The sequence below is a fragment of the Camelus dromedarius genome, chromosome 17 (assembly GCF_036321535.1).
Source record: "Camelus dromedarius isolate mCamDro1 chromosome 17, mCamDro1.pat, whole genome shotgun sequence".
Lineage (NCBI taxonomy): Eukaryota > Metazoa > Chordata > Mammalia > Artiodactyla > Camelidae > Camelus > Camelus dromedarius.
In genome coordinates this window covers 695,305-713,499 of record NC_087452.1, presented here as the reverse complement: position 1 = coordinate 713,499, position 18,195 = coordinate 695,305, and the positions used below count along the sequence as shown (strand labels likewise).

The following is an 18,195-nucleotide window of genomic DNA, read 5'->3' as shown; positions in this document are numbered from 1 at the left end:
AAATGACGCATATGTAATACACAAAACGATGTCGGTATTTACTTACACGAGACGTACCAAGAGCTTCCTCTCTTCTCTTTACAATCCCCACCCCTCCTGCGTCCGCTCTTTCCCCCAGGGCTGGCCCCTCCAGGTCCACGTTGACACTAGTAATGAGCGCAGGCACCTCTGCCTTTAAAGCATCTTCAAGAGCGTGTGTCTGAAGCCTCTGCACGAGGCAGAGTGCTTCAGTGCATCACCTGTAACAAGCTGAGAGTCCCCTTCCTGTCCTTCATCAAGAAGCCTTGCTGTTGGTGTTGCAACAAATGCTTCCATTATAAACAGGTGTTGAATTTTACCAGTGGTTCCCCTGCAGCCAGCGAGATAATCGTATGGGTTTTCTCCTTTAATAAATCATCAAAACATTAATGTATTGTGGAACCATCCTTGCATTCCTGAGATAAACCCTACCTGGTTATAATGTATACTTTAAAAATACATTTATATTCTGTTAGGGCCTTTGCATTTATACTGTAAGTAATAGACGCTTCTTTTTTAAAATTCAATTTAGGAATCAAGATTAGACCAGCCTCCTAAACGAGCTGAGTAACTTTCACTCTCTGTGGACCCTCGAAACGATGTGGACAGAACAGGGACCAGCCACCGCCGGAAAGCTTGGCAGAAATCCCCTGTAAACAGTCTAGGCTGGGGGCTCACTGGGGAGGGAAATACTGGATTTCAGTTTATTTAATAATCATTGGCTTATTCAAGTTTTCTATTTCTTTTTGCACCAATTTTTCCATTTTCTTTCTTTCTAGAAATTTATCTACGTCACTAGGCTTTCCAATTTATCAGCAAATAATTATTTACTGTGCTCTCATTACTGTAAAAAGTCCGTTGTCTACACAGGTAACTCCTCATCTCTTCCCTGTGGGCACACATCTCGGCATCTTCTCTTCCTCTTCCCCTCTGCCTGCGGCTGGCGCAGCCAGTCCTGCTGATCCTGCTGCAGTGGATTCTGGTTTTTACTGTTTCCTTTCTTCTCGCTTTGGGTTTGCTTTGTTAGTCTTTGTCTAAGGTCTTCGTTTGAATGTTTAGTGCATTTTTCTTTATATTTTTTTATTCCTAGTCATCTTCTTTAAAACCAAAAATTTCCTAGTAAATTCTGCCTGAACACGAAACATTCATGTTGCTGATTTATAAAGACTGAACGATGTTCAGATTTGTTTTAACCAAGGTTATTTAGTAATGTGCAACTTAGTCTCTGGCCACACGGGGTTGTTTTTTTTTTTTTGGAGGCACCTTTTCATTATTAAGTTGTAATTTCATTAGATTGTGTTATGTAACAAAATCTCTATGCTGGTGACTTCAGGGGAACAAGCCGGGGCCTCCTTTGTGGCCTAACAGACGGCCAGCCTTTCACACATGTTCAAAGAGAGTATGTGTTCTGTTATTTGGAGAACAGGTGTCCACAAAGCAAACAGCCAAAACATGCTGGCTGAATGGCTCAGCTGCCTTAGGCCAGTCCCAGTAGAACGGGGGGCACGTTGGGATGTAAGGGGTTCCACGATCTGACATCTTTTTCCTTCCACCCTCTCCTCTCTGCCACGGTGTGGGGAAGGGTCTGGGTCCAAAGCAGCAGAGTGGAAAGGGTAAAAGATAAAGTTTAGAGAAGGTTGAAAGGGATGGTGTCTGTTAGTCGGGCTGTCCAGAGAGACAGGACCAAGAGGACGGACAGAGAGACAGCTAAGCAGGCAGAGAGAGAGATTTCTCACAAGGAGCTGCCGCAGTCTGGCAGGTCCCAAGGTCTGCAAGGTGAGAGGCCAGCTGGAGAGCCGTGGTTCAGTTACAGTTCGAGACACAGGAGACCTGATGGCGTGGTTCCCAGCCAAAGGCCGACAGCCTCAAGACCCAGGAAGAGTCAGCGTTTTGGCTCAAATCCGACGGCAGGAAAAAGTGGTTGCCCCAGTCAAGGACCAACAGGCCAGACAGATTCTCTCTTACTCGGAGGAACGTCAGACTTTTTATTCCATTCAGGCCTTCGACTGACTGGATGAGGCCCACCCACATTAGGGAGAGCAGCCTCTTTTCCCCAGTGTACCAATTTCATGTTAATCTCACCCAAAAACATCCTCACAGGAAGACCCAGAATAATGTTGGACAAAACATCTGGGCACTCCACGGCCCGGTCCAGCTGACACGTACAACTACCTACCACAGCGTCTGAAGCACAAGTGGAAAAATGGGTCTGAGGCAGTGAAAGAACACTCTCCCGCCACAACTGGACAGAAGGGGGCCAAACGTGAGCCCGTGGCGAGCTCGTGCGAGGTGGAGGCCTGTGGAAAAACAAGAAGTAAGTGTTTGGCCTTTGTCTCAGCTTCCTGACACAGCTCCTAAAGTCCTCCATAAAACAAAATTATTTACGACACATACATATTTAGTAAAAGCGTAGAACTGCCCACGGAATGGGGGGAAATGCCTGCAAATCACATACCTGGTAAGAGGGTAATATCCAGGATGTACAGAGAACGCCTAAAGTTCAACAACAACAAAACAGCTGGTTTCAAAAACAGGCGAAGGGCTGGACTAGACATTTCTGCAAGGCAGGCACACCGCTGCTAAGCAAGCACATGGGAGGACGCCCACACCACAGAGCTTCAGGGGGTGCAGCTCAAACCGCAGTGAGATCTCACGCACGCCCGCCGGCGTGGCCGCCAGCAGCACAGCAGAAGACAGGAAGTGCTGGGGAGGCTGTGGAGCAACTGGAGCCCCAGGGCACTGGTGGCGGGAGCGTGAAACGGTGCAGGCCCCGGGGAAGCAGCTCGGAGGTCCCCCCAGAATTAAACAGAATCAGCACAGGCCTCAAAAACGTCACTCAGAAATACCCCCAAAATTAACTGGAAGCAGGGTCTTGAAGAGATACGTGCACATCCATGCTCACAGCAGCGCTGTTCACAACAGACGGAACGTGGCAGCCGCCCGGGTGTCCCGGACAGATGATGGCCAAAGTGTGGTCTATCCACCGACCTGTGGGTGTCACGTGAAATAAGTCCGACAGACAAAGGCAAACCCTGTAGGATTCCACTTACCTGAGGCCCCTGGAGCAGTCAGATCCACAGAGACAAAGCAGACGGTGGGGGCGGGGGCGGGGTGGCGAGTGAGTGAGTGTTCAAGGGAACAGTGTTTCAGCTTTACGAGGAAAACAAGCGATGGGGATGGATGGAGGTGGTGGTCGCACCACACTGAACGAACTTAACGCCCCTAGTAGTACACTTAAAAACGGCTAAGGTGGTAATTTTTATGTTACGTGTAACCTAATACCGTAAGAAAAGAAGAGACTGAACGGCAGAGGGGGGAGGGGTTCCAGAGGAGCCAGAGAGAGTTTAAGTGAAATATCTTTTAAAAAATCTCAAACAAACCGTGGCCTAGTATGAAATTTGTTAACTTTGCCAAATTACAGTGGGAAGGACGTGGTTACTCATTATCTTGTTCTCCTCACTTGTCAGTGTTTTGAGATATTTCACAACAAAAAAGCAAGCAGCTGAACTAGGCACGAACCCCAGGCTCTGGAAAAGGAGCAGCAGCAGAAGCAGCCGGACGGGAGGGAGAAGCCGACCAGGGGAGCGCGCCTTGTGAGTCTAGCCTTCACCACCGCCATCAGTAAACCCCCGGCTTTCGAGGCTCGCAGCGCTGGCTCCTGGCCAGTCCTTGTACGAGACGGGCGTGCAGGCTCGCTCCAGGGACATAGGGCATTCAATTCCAGGTAAAGAGATTCTTAAAACTCACACGGGCGTGTCTTGTACAACCACCACCCTTACATTTCAGATGCTTCATGAAATGGGCAACTTCCAGGACAATGTAAATAATCCAAACCAGCCCAAGATGAAGGAGACAGCTTGAGTCACTCGCTGAGTTTAAGATAAACCGGAACCAGAACCAGAACCAAAGCCCTTCCGGAACGTGGAGACGGGCACCTCATCCGTCAGCTGAGGCCAGGCCTGCTGGCCGACTGACCGGACGTGCATCCCCACCCTCCCACCCCTCCGTTCTCGTCCGCCTCCACCAGGACAGGCTGGAAAGATGGAACACTCACTTGGCCAGGCTCACTCGCAGCTGGAGGTTCCCATGTGACATTCTGGCCAATGAAACACAAGCAGAATTTTCTGGGAGTCTCGGGGAAGGTTTTTATTGTCTTGACCAAAGAGGAAGCCGTCTGGCGCCTCGTGCCCTGCTCCTGGCATGGGCCTGATACCTGGAGATGCGGTGGCCGCCTGTCCCCACGGGAGAGAGGCCAAGGGGACCCAGAGGCGAAGGCCCAGGCTGGACTGAAAACTGGAGGAACGTCGCGGTCACCAACCCCTAGGCTTCTTGTCACAGACACTGTTGAAAGGTCTTATTTATTTATTACTATGGCTGAGTCATGTCTAAAAAAGGCACATACCTGATTTAAACCCAGTCAAGGACACCATGAGAAAGTTAAGTTAGAGCCAATCTCAGATAGAAACAGATGGAAATAATCTCAAATAAAATATTAGCAAGTCAAAGCCAGCAGTGCATTAAACAGACGCCAAGCAGGGTTCAGGCCAGGAATTCAAGGGTAACCAGCACCAGAAAAGTTACCAGTGTCAGGGTCGGGTCGCTCGGTGGGCGAGCGTGGGCTGAGCCTGCACGGGGTCCTGGGTTCAACCCCCAGTGCCTCCATCAAAAAAAGAAAAGTTACCAGTGTCACTGTCGTCTCTACAGAAGCATCTGATGAGGTTCAAAGCTAACTGCCTGCAAACATTGCTCGTGAACCAGGTGTCGCTGTCACCTTCTCTGACTGGACAGAATTTTTACCAAAAACCTGCAGCAGACACCTTACCAGGAGAGACAGGGGAATTCTCACTCTAGCCAATGCAAGTAATAGGGAAAAGGACAAGCATGTGTTTTGGAAAAGGAGAGAAGTAATTGTCTGTTTGTAGGCAAAGTCATCTATCAGAAAATCTGAAGATTCTGCAGAGAGACACCTTCCTGTGGCCTCTTCATCTGATAAAACAGAGACACTATCAGCAAGTGCCTCCAGGATTGACACTGGTGATGAAGTTTGTGCCTGCACGGAACCTAGGACGGTGCCTGCACGTGGTGCCTGCACGGAACCTAGGACGGTGCCTGCACATGGTAACAAGCTACAAGATCGACACATAAAGCCAGGAATAAGCCACTGGAAGTGGAAACATTTCAAAACTTTCATTCGCAGCGGCAATCAGACCTATGACTCAGCTGGAGACATTCCTGACGGAGGACGTGACTCAGGCGCGGGGACCACCTTCCATGGAGGGACACGCCGACGGCCGGGGAGAGGGACAGGTAAGCGAGCCCCAGGGGTCAGAGCGATTCCGTGTTCCATGAAGATCTTCCTGGGAGTCCGCAGCTGGTTCTCCGATGTGCACAGGAGAGGGAAAACCCACGGATGCCCCATCCTGTAAGAACCTCCCCCGGGTGCGCTGGGCCCCACAGTGGAAGTGCTGGCGCCTGCAGCCCCCGGGCTGGCCCAGCTCCAGCACCTGCCCTCCTCCGGGAAGGGTGCCCCGGCTCATGTGACGCTCACGGGGGCGACCGCTCCGGCTCCGGCCCCGGCAGCGTGGCCCCGGCAGTGTGGACTGCCACGGCTCTAGCATTTCACACTCAGATCCTTGAAAAACAATATCCCACTCTCTTAAAAATTATCAGTGCAGCCGCCCGCTCCCTCGGCAGCCATGGGGCAGGACCACTGGTCTCCTGTTCACGGCGGCCCACTGTCCTGGCGGAGGAGTGGGACTGGGAGGGTCTCAGCCCCTCCTTCACTGTCATGACCAGACGTCTTCCTGGTGACTGTCCCGCTGTCCCCGCCCACACGCCAGCACCCGGTGGCCCTGCGGCCCCACCGCCCATGGCGTCATCAGACTCACTCAGCCGTGCTGGTGGCCATGGGGTGACAGCTCATTCTGCCCCCACAGTCACCTCCTCACAGGATCGATCACCAGCACTTGGATCCTCTTTGGTGAAGTGTCTTCGAGCCTCCTGCCACTCTCCCTTAGGTCAGCTGCCTTCCTCAACTGACCCGGAGAGTCCTCCCCGCCCTCTGCTCCCAGTCCTGTCCGGCTGGGCGCTGAGGTCCGTCTGGAGTCAGCGGCCGCCCTCCATCCTCTGCCGCCTCACACCTTCCTCACTGAGCAGCACACCTGACCCCCAGCGGTGGTCAACTCATGGGCTCTCGGGATGTCCAAGGCACCTGGCGCGCCCCCTAGGCCGGCTTTGAGGGGGCTCCCTCCCACCTGTTCTGCTCCAACGTCCCTGACGTCAGAGGAGGTCCCCGCCCCCCAGCTCATTCAAGCCGGAAGGCGGGGGCGCCCCGGCTCCCACACTGCTCACCCTTCACCCCTAACCCACTGGGAAGCCTTGATGTTCCTCCTTCCAGAGCAACCTCCCAACACACCTCCCACCCCATCCACCTCCCGTCTGGACCAAGAGCCTCCCGTGTGACCAGAGTGTCCTCCCACCCGACAAACTTACAGCCACTCCGTGGGACTCGAGTCCAAAATGCAACTTCCCCTACTGTCTCAGCGCCGTCCTACAGTCCGCCGTCTGGAGCTGGACGCAGCTCCTGCGCTGCAGGTAGCGGTCTTGGGTCTCGTTCAGGAACGTGTCTGCTGGTGACACGGCACAGAGCCCGAGTGCTGCTTCCTTAGACTGTTCCACATCCTGGATTTGCCTTTTTGCTTTTTCATGGTATCCTTGCCACAAATGATGCTGGGAAAACTGGTATCCATGTGCGAAAGAATGAAGTTGGACCCTTCCCATATGACACACACAAAAACGAACTCAAAATCGATCAAAGACCTAAATGTAAGACCTAAAACTATAAAATCTTGGAAGAAAACATAGGGGAAAGCTTTGTAACGCTGGATTTGGCAATGATTTCTTGGAATGACACTAAAAGCAAGAGTGACAGAAGTAAAAAGAGACGAACTGGACTTCATCAAAATTCAAAACGTCTGTGCATCAAAGGACAGAATCAGAAGAGAGAAAAGGTAATCTGTGGAACAGCAGGAAACACCTGAAATCATACACCCGATAAAAGGTCCGTGTGCAGGACGCACAGATAACTCCTAAAACTCCACAACAGCAAAAACATGTTTAAACGGGCAAAGGACCTGAACCGACATCTCTCCAGACAAGACGCAGAAATGGCCAAGAAGCAAACGAAAAGGCACTCAACGTCCCCAGTCATGAAGGAAACACAAATCAAAACCACGAAGAAATTCCACTTCGGGTCCACGGAGATGACTGCCACAAAGCAAAGCACAGAACACAGCAAGAGTCGGTGAGGGCGCAGAGAAGCTGGAAGTCCTGTGCATGGTGGTGGGAGCGTAAGATGGCGTGGCCACGTGGGAGACACTGTGGTGGATTCTCAAAAAGCCAAACATGGAACCATATGACCCAGCAGTCCCATTTCTGGGTATTTACCCCAAAGAAGTGAAAGCAGGGTCTCGAAAAGACACGTGTACATCCACGTTCACAGCAGCATCATTCACAACAGACAAAACGCGGAGGCCCTGCAGGGGTCTGTGAGCAGGTGCGGGATAAACACAGTGTGGTCTGTCCACGCAATGGAGTATTACTCAGCCTTAAAAAGGAGGGAAATTCTGACACCTGCTACAACATGGACAAACCCTGAGAACACGGCGCTCAGTGAAATAAGCCAGCCGCAGAAAGATAACCACTGTATGGTCCCACTTACACGAGGTCCCTGAGCAGTCAGATCCACTGAGACCGAAAACAGAGGGGTGGGTGGGGAGGGGGGAGGGGGAGGGCTTAGTGGGGACAGAGGTTCAGTTTTGCAAGATGAAAACGCTCTGGAGGTGGATGATGGTGACGGCTGCACACAGTGTGACTATGCTCAGTGTCACTGACTGGACACTTAAAATGATTAAGATGATAAATTTTACATTATGTGTACTTTACTACAACAGAAAAATTGAGAACAGAAGAACAATCTATTAGATTTTTCCAAAAATATTTTGTGGTCCTTTGTTCACAGCTCACCCAGCTGTGCATCCAGTTCTCTTATCCTCAGATGGGGCACCTTCTGCTAACGCGACGAGAATTTTCAATCCATTTACCTGCAATTTCTCAAGTTCATATTTTGAATAACAAAACCCTTATCAAATGATTTATTTTATTTTAAAATTACTAAACTAATAGAACCTCATTATCAAAAACGGAAAATACACACAAGCAGGAGCAAGAAAACTATGATTACCCAGAACTCTGTCTCCCAGAGAGCCCGTCCCTGCCTGGCAGTGGCCCCCAGACTGCTCTCCATGCCCCCTGCAGGAAGGCGGTCGGCCTGCAGCCTGCATCGTAACTTGCCTTTTTTGTTTCGTAATACATCACGGGCAGTTTTCCTTGCTAATCAATAAACCTGCGTTACAGGTTCCTCCCAGCCCGCACCATGTAATTTCTGAACTAATCTCCCCTTGGGATTGATTCCGTGATGTCTGCAGAGCATTCAGGGCAGGGTCTGGCACCTGGCAAGAGCTACATAAATAACTGGCTTCAAACATGTTCATCAAAAAGCCACAAAAATACAGGAGAAGTTGGCAAACCCACCATCACAGAGGAAGGTTTTTAACTCTCACTTCTGGGAAAACTACACATCAAGCACACAAAAGTGGGGGAAGCAGTGAGACTCGGAATCACGTCGGGGGCGGGAGCCCCTACACAGGCTCCGCAAGCTGCTCCCCACCGGGCGCCCCCCTCTCCGGCCTCCGTGCCCTCCCCTCTCCTCCTCTGCCTTCAAGGAGGGTGCGGACGCGGCCTCCTGGCTGCCTCCCGTGCTCCTCCTGGTCCCTCAGGCTCTGACTGCAAACCTGTGCTCACCTCCTCCTTCCAACCCAAACTCTGCCTTGGCTCCCTTACTCCCGCCCACGGGTCCCTGGAGGGTGGGACCAGTCGCGGTCCGGCCTCCCCAGCTCTGCCTCTGGCCCCGCGGCTCCTGGAGGGGCCTGCTCCTCCCTGGGGCCTTGGCAGCTGGGCTTCCTCTGCCTGCGAGGCCCCAGCTCCCAACCCCTTCTCCCAGAGGCTGACTCTCAGTCCAGCCGCAGCCCTGCCGTCGTCCTTCCCTGACCTCTGCTGCCCAGGTCAGTTGCACACCAGCCCCCTCCTCGCCAGCATGCAGCACAGTTCCTCCGTGCCTCTGTTTCCCATCAATCTGATCAGCTTCTCGCCTACGGAGATGGGGCCACCGGGAGGTGCGCCATTTGACAGAACACCTATCCTCTCTCCGAGTCACACCTGGAGGCCTGGCCCTGCCCTCCCCACGTGCAGATCTGGGCCCTCATAGAGGAGCCCCAGGTGCAGGCCAGCGCACAGGCTGCGGGAACCGTGCGAGGCGGGCAGGTGCAGCCACTGCTCCCTCCTGGAGTCCGCGCCGAGGCTGAGGCATCGCGGCCAGAAAGCAGTGCTGACCTGGGGCTGCAGCGCCTCTGGGGACCGGCAGGACGACAGGGCCCCCGCGAAGAGCATCTCAGCATCTCAGCGCTAACGAAGAACCTTCCAGGAGACCCAGGTGCATGTGGGTTCTGGGCTCGCGCAAGAGAGGGAACAGCTTTCGACGGCTTGGGGTGGGTCCTTCTCTGCTTTTCTTGGAAGGGATGTCCTGTCTCCCGGCCAAAGGTCTCCCACCTCTGCCCTCAGTATCTGGGAGCGCTCACCCTCCCTCCCGTCCCAGCGCCCTCGCGCTCCCTCACCTCCTGCCGGCACTGTATCTCCCCTCCTCAAGCAGGCCTAGGAACCCTCCCGCAGGACGGGGTTGGGAGCCCGAGACTGAGGGTCCCAATCCCGCCTGCAGAGCCAGCCCCCAAGTCCCCAGGTCACTGTCCCACCTGCACCCCAAGTGCCTTTAAGGGGCCCCGTTCCTCCTGCAGCTTCCTCTGCTGAGTTCGAGGTGCACACTACAGGAGAGGAGCAGCTTGTGGGGGGGACTGTCACATGTTAAGGTGGTCCCTTGCTGCCAAACTGTCCTCTGGCGAGACTGTGTCCCTCTCGCTCCCCCAGGGAAGAGAGAGCGTTTTCGCACCTCTCCCCGCACTCAGCACCGTCAGCCTTTGAATCTGCGCCGTCCCTGGTGGAGAGTGAGAGCCTCAGCTCCTCCTGATGTCAGTTTCAGGATCTAACTCGGGGGAGACGGTGCTGCAGAGCTGATGTGAGAGGGAGCCCCCTCCGCCACGTCCCCTCTCTCCTGGGGACAATTCCTCGCAACTCCTTTAGCGAATTACTTTGGTATCTGCTTCCGTATCCCCAGACGTTGTGCAGCACTTGGCTCCTCATTCCTGGCATCACGCGGAGTTCGGCTCCTTCACAGCCCTGCCTCCCTCCACATCCCCTCCATATGTTCAGACACATCGGGGAGCCTCTCAGGTCCGTCCTCCGCGGGCGGCCTCCCCAGGAACCGCGCACCTGCCCGCTCTAGACCAGCCTGGCGCACCGCTGTCACCCAGGGCCTCGCTGCCTCTCCTGCACACGCACACCTCCGAGACACCGCGGGGTCGAATGCAGACCCCGCAACCAAGCATGTAACCACAGTAAAGCGAGTCCCAGGAATCTTCTGGTCTCCCCGTGCACACGAAAGTTGTGTTGGCACTATACTGTTGTCTAAGTGTGCAGCAGCACTGTCTACATAAACACTGTACCTTAAAAATACTCACAAACGTAGCCGTCACCTAAGCCTTCAGCGCATCGCAGCGGTAACACCAGGTGTCACTGATCACCCATCCCCATAACGAACATAATCGTAAGGAAAAAAAGGAAACGTCTCAAGAATTACCAAAACGTGACACAGACACAGCGCGGGCAAACCCTGCCGAGAAAGTGACGCCAACAGATTGGCAACGCAGGGTCGCCGTAACCCTTCATTTGCAAAAGACACGATACCCGCGAAGCACAGTAAAGCGGGGCGCGCAGGACGGGGTGTACCTGGGCCGGATCCCTCATCTGCCTCTCGCAGCCGACTCCCTGGTTTCCACGGAGCGTATCCTCTAGCAGTTTTCTGAGAAGAGACACACAGGAGGTAAACTTTGACATCTTGCGTGTCTTAAAGCACACTTACTCTGTTCTCACCCTTAATTTATATTTCCCCTGGGCTTAGAATTTCAAGCTGGAAAATCACTTTCCTTTAGAATTTTGAAGGCATTGCTCTCTTTTCTCCAGCTTTCAAGATGGGGATGAAGTCTGAAGCCGTTCCAATTCTGAAACCCTTGACTGTGTTTTAGTGGGGAAGGCAGGCGTTTCCTCTGTCCCTAATTCTGAGATTTCATAACAATACTTGGTGCAGGTCTGTTTTCATTGATCTGCGGGGCCCCATTCACTCCAGAGACGTGCCTCAGGCTCTGGGAAGCGTTCCTGATTTGTCTGAAACGTCTTTGGTTAATTCTCCTCCATTTCCTATCGTATTCCTAGAACTCTTATTGCTCACATATCAGGTGTCTAGTCACCCTTTCATGTTCTTATTCTCTCATTTTTCTATTTTCTGGAGGGATTTATTCGACTCTGTCTTCCAACTCTTCTGTTTCTCATTTTAGCCGTTCTCTTTAATTTGCAAGCTCTTTGCTCCAATTGTCTTTTTAAGAAAAGGAAAAACAGTGTCCTGTTTATGGTTCAAGGATACAGCTGTACCTCTCTGAGGATAGTGGTTAGTTTTCTGAGCTCTCTCTCTCTCTGCTCTGTCTTTGTCCTCCAAGTCTCATTTCTGCACTTCATTTTGTTGTGTCTTTGAGACACCTGACTCACGGCACCTCTGTGCTCGCTCGAGCTGTTGCTCAGTCTCTGTCTCGTTGCCACGCGTTTCCCCAAGGCCCAGCGGCACTTGGCTGTGGGCTCATGGCCAAGAGTGGGCACTAGGGGGCTGGAGTCCGAGGCCCCGAGGAATCTCCTGGGCTGCGGCCGCTCGGCCAAGCTCCCCGGAGGAGGCGCTTGCGTCTCCCTGGGGAAACAGGGCCGCCCGCTGGGGCTGAGCGCGGTCGGAGCAAGAGTCCCAGCAGAAGTAGTGGGTCCAGTCCCCACCCCGCCTCCCTCTTCGGGGCAGAGAAGAAGAGCCCAGGCCCTCTGGGGGAGGGCGGGCGGGCCGGCCGGCCGCTGGGCATCTCCGCTCCACCTGCTCGTCAGAGTCCTTGGAAGTTGAACCAAGCTTCCGCTTTTAGCCGCATCTCGAGCCCCCTCCACATCGCCTCCCCCGCTGCCCGATGCTCGGAGTGCTGGGGGCCCTGCCACGAGGGGGCGTGGCCTCTTGTCTCCCACCTGGACTTTCTGTAGCTTTTTTTAAAACGCCTTTCCCCTGTTTCTCAGTGGACTTGTCCACCAAGCTGTTCAATGCTGAGAACTTTTATTTTCCCTCCCACAGCTGAACATAATTTCTATCTGCCTCCATTTTGCTTGTTGGGGAAAATTTTTCTCAGGTGACCCGAGTGCATTCGGTGGCCCCCACCCCTGTGCAGTGAAGGTTCCCCCACCCTGGGCACAGAAGGCTGCGGTCCGGGTCCAGGTGGGCGGGGAGGCTCACGCGTGCAGAGTGTCACATGGGTCTGTCTGGTGCATCGGCCGTGGGGCCACCTCCCTCTGCTCTCCCCGCACCCGCCTCTGCGGCCCCCGGCGTCATGGAGGTCAGTGCCCCTCCCAGGGCTCTTCCCGCAGTAACTGCCCTACCCAGCACGGCAGGCCTCACGTCTGTCCCCTGTGTGTCCTGGGAGGAAGGGACCGGAAGGAAGACCCAGTCTCTTCATTCCTTCTGATTTTTCTTGCTTGGCCCTTAAAATCCATCTACTCTGCCTGCCTATGCCCGCTGCATTTCTGGCGCTAGCAGCAAGGACCCCACGCCTTTAGGGATTTGCTTCGCTTGCTCTCCTCACGCCGCCCAGCTCCCTGTGGAGCCCAGGGGTCAGTCTTCAGAGTCTTCTCCACGCTAGGGGGGCAGGGGCTGGGGCCTCATGGGGACAGGAAAGAACGACTTAATTTGACCTGAGACTTTCCTCAAAGAAACAGAACACACCCCAGCCCCTCCGCCACCCACCCAGCCTGCACCACTGCCCCCCAGGTCAGCCGCACACCCTCCCCGAGCCTTCCTCCTCCTCCAGCCTCTGTCCTCTTCACAGGCCAGGAACCCAGACAGCACGCGGCCACACGTCACCAGCCAGGGAAGAACAGAGCTCAGCCACGTCCATGATGGGGACAGCCATCTCCTGGGAGGGAGCTGCGCAGACACTCAAGACCCCTGACCATCCCCCGAAGGACATCCAAGTGCCTCCAGCTGCCTCTGGGGCCGCCTCCTACCCCGACCTGCTGGCCCAGTCTGTCACTGGCCCCGCCTGCTGGCCCGACATGAGGCCCTCCTGGGCCGCCCCCTCCTGGATGGGGTGCCCCGCCCCTTGGAGTTACATGTGCACACCCTCCATCGGCCATCTCTGGATTGGGTACCCCTGTCCTGCTGCCTCAGCGCCTTCAGTCTGGACTTGGGGCGTCTCCAGTGCTGACCCCCTCGTGGGAAGACAGCACGCTGCCCCCCTGGCCTCTGGAGTGTTCCCTTACCCGGCGGGCCCCCCACCCCCGTACCCCTCAGACCCTCCAGCTCCAAGCGGGGACGCCTCGGGCCACTGCACCCAGGAGGGGTGGCAGACTCCGGCCAGCTCGGCGCCCCCGGCTGCAGTGGAGGGCCCGTCCAGAGGGGCTTCCTACTTGACAACGTACCAAGTCCTTCCATCAGAATGGGCGTCCAGGCTCAGCATTTGGGCACCCAAGCCATCCTCCAGCCCAGAACTCTGCCCTCTGCCCCCTTCCCCCAGCGGGGACCCTCAGGGGGAGCCCCGCTGTCCCCAGTTACCCCGGCCCCCCTCCAGGGTCTGCCGCCGCCTGTTCCAGCACTAACCCTCCCCTCCAGGGGAGACGTGGTGTGGGGCCCAGTGAGCTGTGGTGTGCAGGAGGCTTTGGTTTTGATTTTTAAGTTTTTAAAGGGTCTCAGATGTAAGGTGCTGACTCCTACTCAGGGCACAGTGCTCCCACCGGCCCATGTGAGGCCCCTCAGCCTGTCATTTGCCCTCACTTTTACTTTTTCCCCTTTGCCCTTCCACCCTGCTGCCTGTGCCTCCCCAGCCGGCACGGGCCGGCACCCTGGTCTACTTGCATCCTTGTGGAACACGTCTGTGTGCCTGTGTTTTTAAATTCCATAAACGACCTGCTGTAATAATAGCTGTGTCTCTCTGCTCTCTACCAGCGTCACAACGTTTAAGACCCACCCACTGAGCTGGTGTCCACTTGGTTCTCAGCTCCAAACAGCTCTGCAGGTCAGAGCGCAGCCCCACCCTTGGCTGAGAGCGTGAGCTGGGAAGGCAGCAGTTAGCAACAGCAACGGTACGGGTTGCACTGTGTTTAGGGTGGGGTCATGTTCTCAAGTGACCAGAGGGACCAGGTCTGGTGAGGCCGTGGGGGCGGGTGGCAGGGTGGCCGTGACAAAGTGACTGGCAGTGACAAGGTGAGGGAACAGACTGGCTGCTGGGAGATCCATCCACCTGGATTACAAGGCAGAGGGTGAGAGCTGGGAAATGGTGAGAAACGGGGCCAAAGGGCATAGCAAGCGCTGGTCTGATGGGACCTTCAAAGGACGGGGCATGGAAGTAGCAGGGAGGGTGGGGGGCCAGTGGACATGGCTGTCACTGGGGGGGCCTCGGGCAGCGGCGCCCCTGGGGAGCCCCTTGTCAGAGGGGACGCTTCACGGAATGGACATGCGTCCCGCATCCCTAGAGGACGTCTCGCAGCCATTCTGGGCCTTTCCTGACGGACGAGACACTGGGAAAGCCTGCTGATGGCTGACAGGCAGGGATGCAGGTCCCTGCCAACCTTGAGTCCCCTGTCCTTCACGTCCCCACTGGGGGCTAAGAGAGGGGAAAGCGGCTGATCGCTATTGAAGCTTCCAAACAAACTCATTTTACACAGAAACACAAAGTGTGTTTGCACGGTTTTAATGTGACCTCTCCTTTCATTTTCCTTTTTTTTTTTTTAATGGAAATGGCTCTGATCTTATTTCTCAGATCCTAACTGCTTCATAATAGCGTGACATCTGATGGCATCATGTCTTCTGGGAAATCACACCCACGCATCAACACAGTGAAATACGTCTTATCTCCTTCTTAAAACACAAGTGCACTAAAAATGTGTATATGAGTTATAACCTGTTATTTTTTTTTAAATTTTGAAATCACAGATTGCTGGGAAGCTGCGAGGAGCAGAGAGGCCGGGGTGGGAGAAGTGCCAACTCGCCAGGGACGCGGTGAGGCCGGCGGCCTTGGCACCACCAGGCAGGGATGGACGTCTGACCTCTCCCGTGCCCCCAGTGGGAGTGGGGGGGTCCCCACTGGCCTTGGCTGTGGGGTGGGCTGGGGTGCTTCTCTGTCTGTCTCTCCGTCCGGCCCTTCTGGGTGGTCTGTCACTCGTGCACCCAGTCTGGGGTCCACGAGGCAAACAAGCCCCCAGGGAAACCCCCTGCCGAGCAGGTCCTCCACGCCAGGCCCCCACCGATGACGGGCCTTCTCCCCACGTTTCAGAGCCTCCCCGTGAGTGCTGGGTCCATCCATCCAGACTTTCTAGCTGTGCTTAGGGGCACGCACGGGGAAAAGTGAGTATCTTCCGTCTTCATCTGGACCTGAGAGTCTCATGATCTAGCAATTTTCTTCCCCAAAATAATGCAGTCAGTGCTATTAAACAACTGGCACCAAAACGTGGTGTCAGGCCTGGTAGGGTGTGGACCGCTCGTCTTAAAGCAAGAGGGTGAAGGCAGGGGTAGAAGCCCAGTGCGGACCCGCTGTGGGACCCTCGCGCCTCAGGAGGCCCGAGCAGGTGAGGGCGGGCACGCCTGGCTTGGCTGGGAGCCCCGACCCCTGGTCATCCCGGACTGGCCGGGACAGTCAGGGTGGGTGTGCGGCGGGCGTCGGGGAGGCCGAGGTGCTCGGAGTGTGTCTGGGACCGTGGTGGGGGAGGCTGGCTGTGGGACCCCAGGCGCCCCTCCCATGGGGACTTTCATTCGGGCAGCATGGCCAGGGCCATGACTCACAGTGGTGTAGCCGGCATCTTTCTTGTTCACAGTCTGATCAGAAATTTGCCTCTTCCTCAGTCCTTCTTATCAGAAGACGTCTGAGCAGTCTTGTCAAAGAAGCTGCTCTTCACTTTAAGAGGAAGAAGACAAACGTTCGCCGTGTCCGTTTCTGTTTTGGCCTTCATGCCCTTCTCCTTGTTTCCCCGGTTTCCACCTTTCTGTTTCCCCAGTTTCCTGAGCGGCACACTGAGCTCTTTCTTCCCCTGTTCCTGACAAATGTGTCACCCTCTGGGCACCCTTTTGCTGCATCCTGTAAACTCTGCATGTTTAATTCTAAGAATTTCATGATTTGCCTTAACTCAGAGGGTTATTTAGAAGTGTGCTATTTTATTTCCAGGACTATAGAGCTAGTCCTCTATTTCAGAGATGCAAATTTACTGAAAGAGGCTGGGGTGAGGGTCACAAGAAGCCCAGGAGGGTTGGGGTGCAGCTCCTTCCATTGTCCTGGTCCTGCGAGGTGTCTGCTAAGGGGGGCTCCTAGGCTGGTGTCTGACACCCGAGCTCTCAAAATCCTACTACCAGCCCCACAGCCTGAAGCGGTTCAGTAAGGAGACTCTTCCTTGGGACGGGGATCAAGCCCCGGGGATAGGGCAGCCCAGCCCCAGTTTGCCCGGCAGACACAGCACTGCCCCGCGGGAGGCCAGGCGCAGCCAGCTCTCCTGATGGGGCCTCCAGGCGCCCATCACCTGTCCGGCCCGTTGGCGGGGCGAGCTGATGGACAGGCAGCGCTCCGGCTGGCTGCTTCCCCACGGGGAATGCCGCCTTGTCGACTCTCTGCCTGTCTCCTGCTCTCCATGAAGCCTGGGCGCCCTCGTGGTGCCCGCGTGAGGGACCTCTGGCAGCGGCCCCCACCCACCGCCCTACACCCTCCTCAGCCAGGTGCGCCCGCGCCTGCTTGCCCGGCCAGCCCCCCTCAGCCGGCGTGGTTATGCCAACTCTCCGTTCTTTTTGGCGAATAACATCAGCTGGCAAGAGATTTCGCCAAGTGCCAGCAGCACTCTGACTCCCAGCCTCTCCGCCGGGATCCTGAGAGCGCGGTCTGGTCTACACAGATCACTCCTCGCACCCAAAGCTTAGCGCTCAAATGTTCTCGAGCAAGACCCGTCGCATGTCTGTAAGCAGATGCAGCCTGGCCTCCCTCCCAGAAACGCCGACGTGACAGCACCCTCCCAGACAGAGGGCTGCCCAGGGGTCAAAGGGGAGAAGCAGCCCCTGACGTTCTGGCCAATCCGAAGGCCTCAGGGACAGCCCGCTTTCAGCACATTAGGCAGATTCACAAGCCACCACTTCCTCTGTTGAGAACTCACATCTGACCCTCATGAAGCCAGTGGGCCGAGGCTCTGGACTCGGAATCCGAGTAGACGGGTCGGGGTGGGGGCAGCCACTCCACAGGGGGCTTTTCTTACGAAACGATGTCTGAGGCCAGACCGTGAATTCTTAAACAGGCCAAGTGGCCCCGGGGGTCACATAAAGCCCCCAGGTACACAGGGTCCGACGCCACCTGCAGCCCTGACCTGGCTCTCTCAGGAGGGGCCGTGGGTCAGGGTCACCCGGCGCCTGGGAGGGAGACCCTAGCTCTGTAGTCAGAGAAGTTGCCACCCCCCTGCCCCCACGTCCTGCTCATGGCTTCCCCCTCCCACCCTGCCTGGTGCCCCCAGAGGGAGCCCGTGACCCCCTGGCGTGGGCCCCCCTCGCCTCCGGCCGCCGCTGTGCACCCGGGAGACTGCAGGACCACCCCGTCAGGGTCAGGGCTGGGGAGGCGGGCCCGGGGTGCCTTCAGAGCGGGGAGGGCGGCGGGCCTGCAGGGAGCGGAGCGTGGGGCGGGCGCACAGCGAGACCCGGGAGGGGCCGGAGCCGGAACCTGGACCGGCCTGACCCCAGGCCCGACTCTGCCTCAGTCCCCGCACCTGCAAGGGGGGTCACAGCGCCCTGAGGGCTGCGGGGGGACCACCCTGGCTGGTCCAGCGCGTTACCTCTCGCTCGCCAGCCTCGCTCCAGTCCCTCCGTCCGACCGTCCGACCTTCCGACCGCGGCCCGCGACCAGTGACCTGCTGGCGCGG

At 55.9% G+C, this 18,195-nt stretch overlaps 1 protein-coding gene across 1 annotated transcript; it reads left to right on the top strand.

The window, feature by feature from the left end:
* The first annotated feature begins 13,215 nt into the window (after positions 1–13,215).
* Positions 13,216–13,914, top strand: PRR23E (PRR23 family member E). The gene has a single exon (XM_031469792.2). It carries the CDS (start codon positions 13,216–13,218, stop codon positions 13,912–13,914), a length of 699 nt encoding a protein of 232 aa, XP_031325652.2.
* Positions 13,915–18,195: the final 4,281 nt, after the last annotated feature.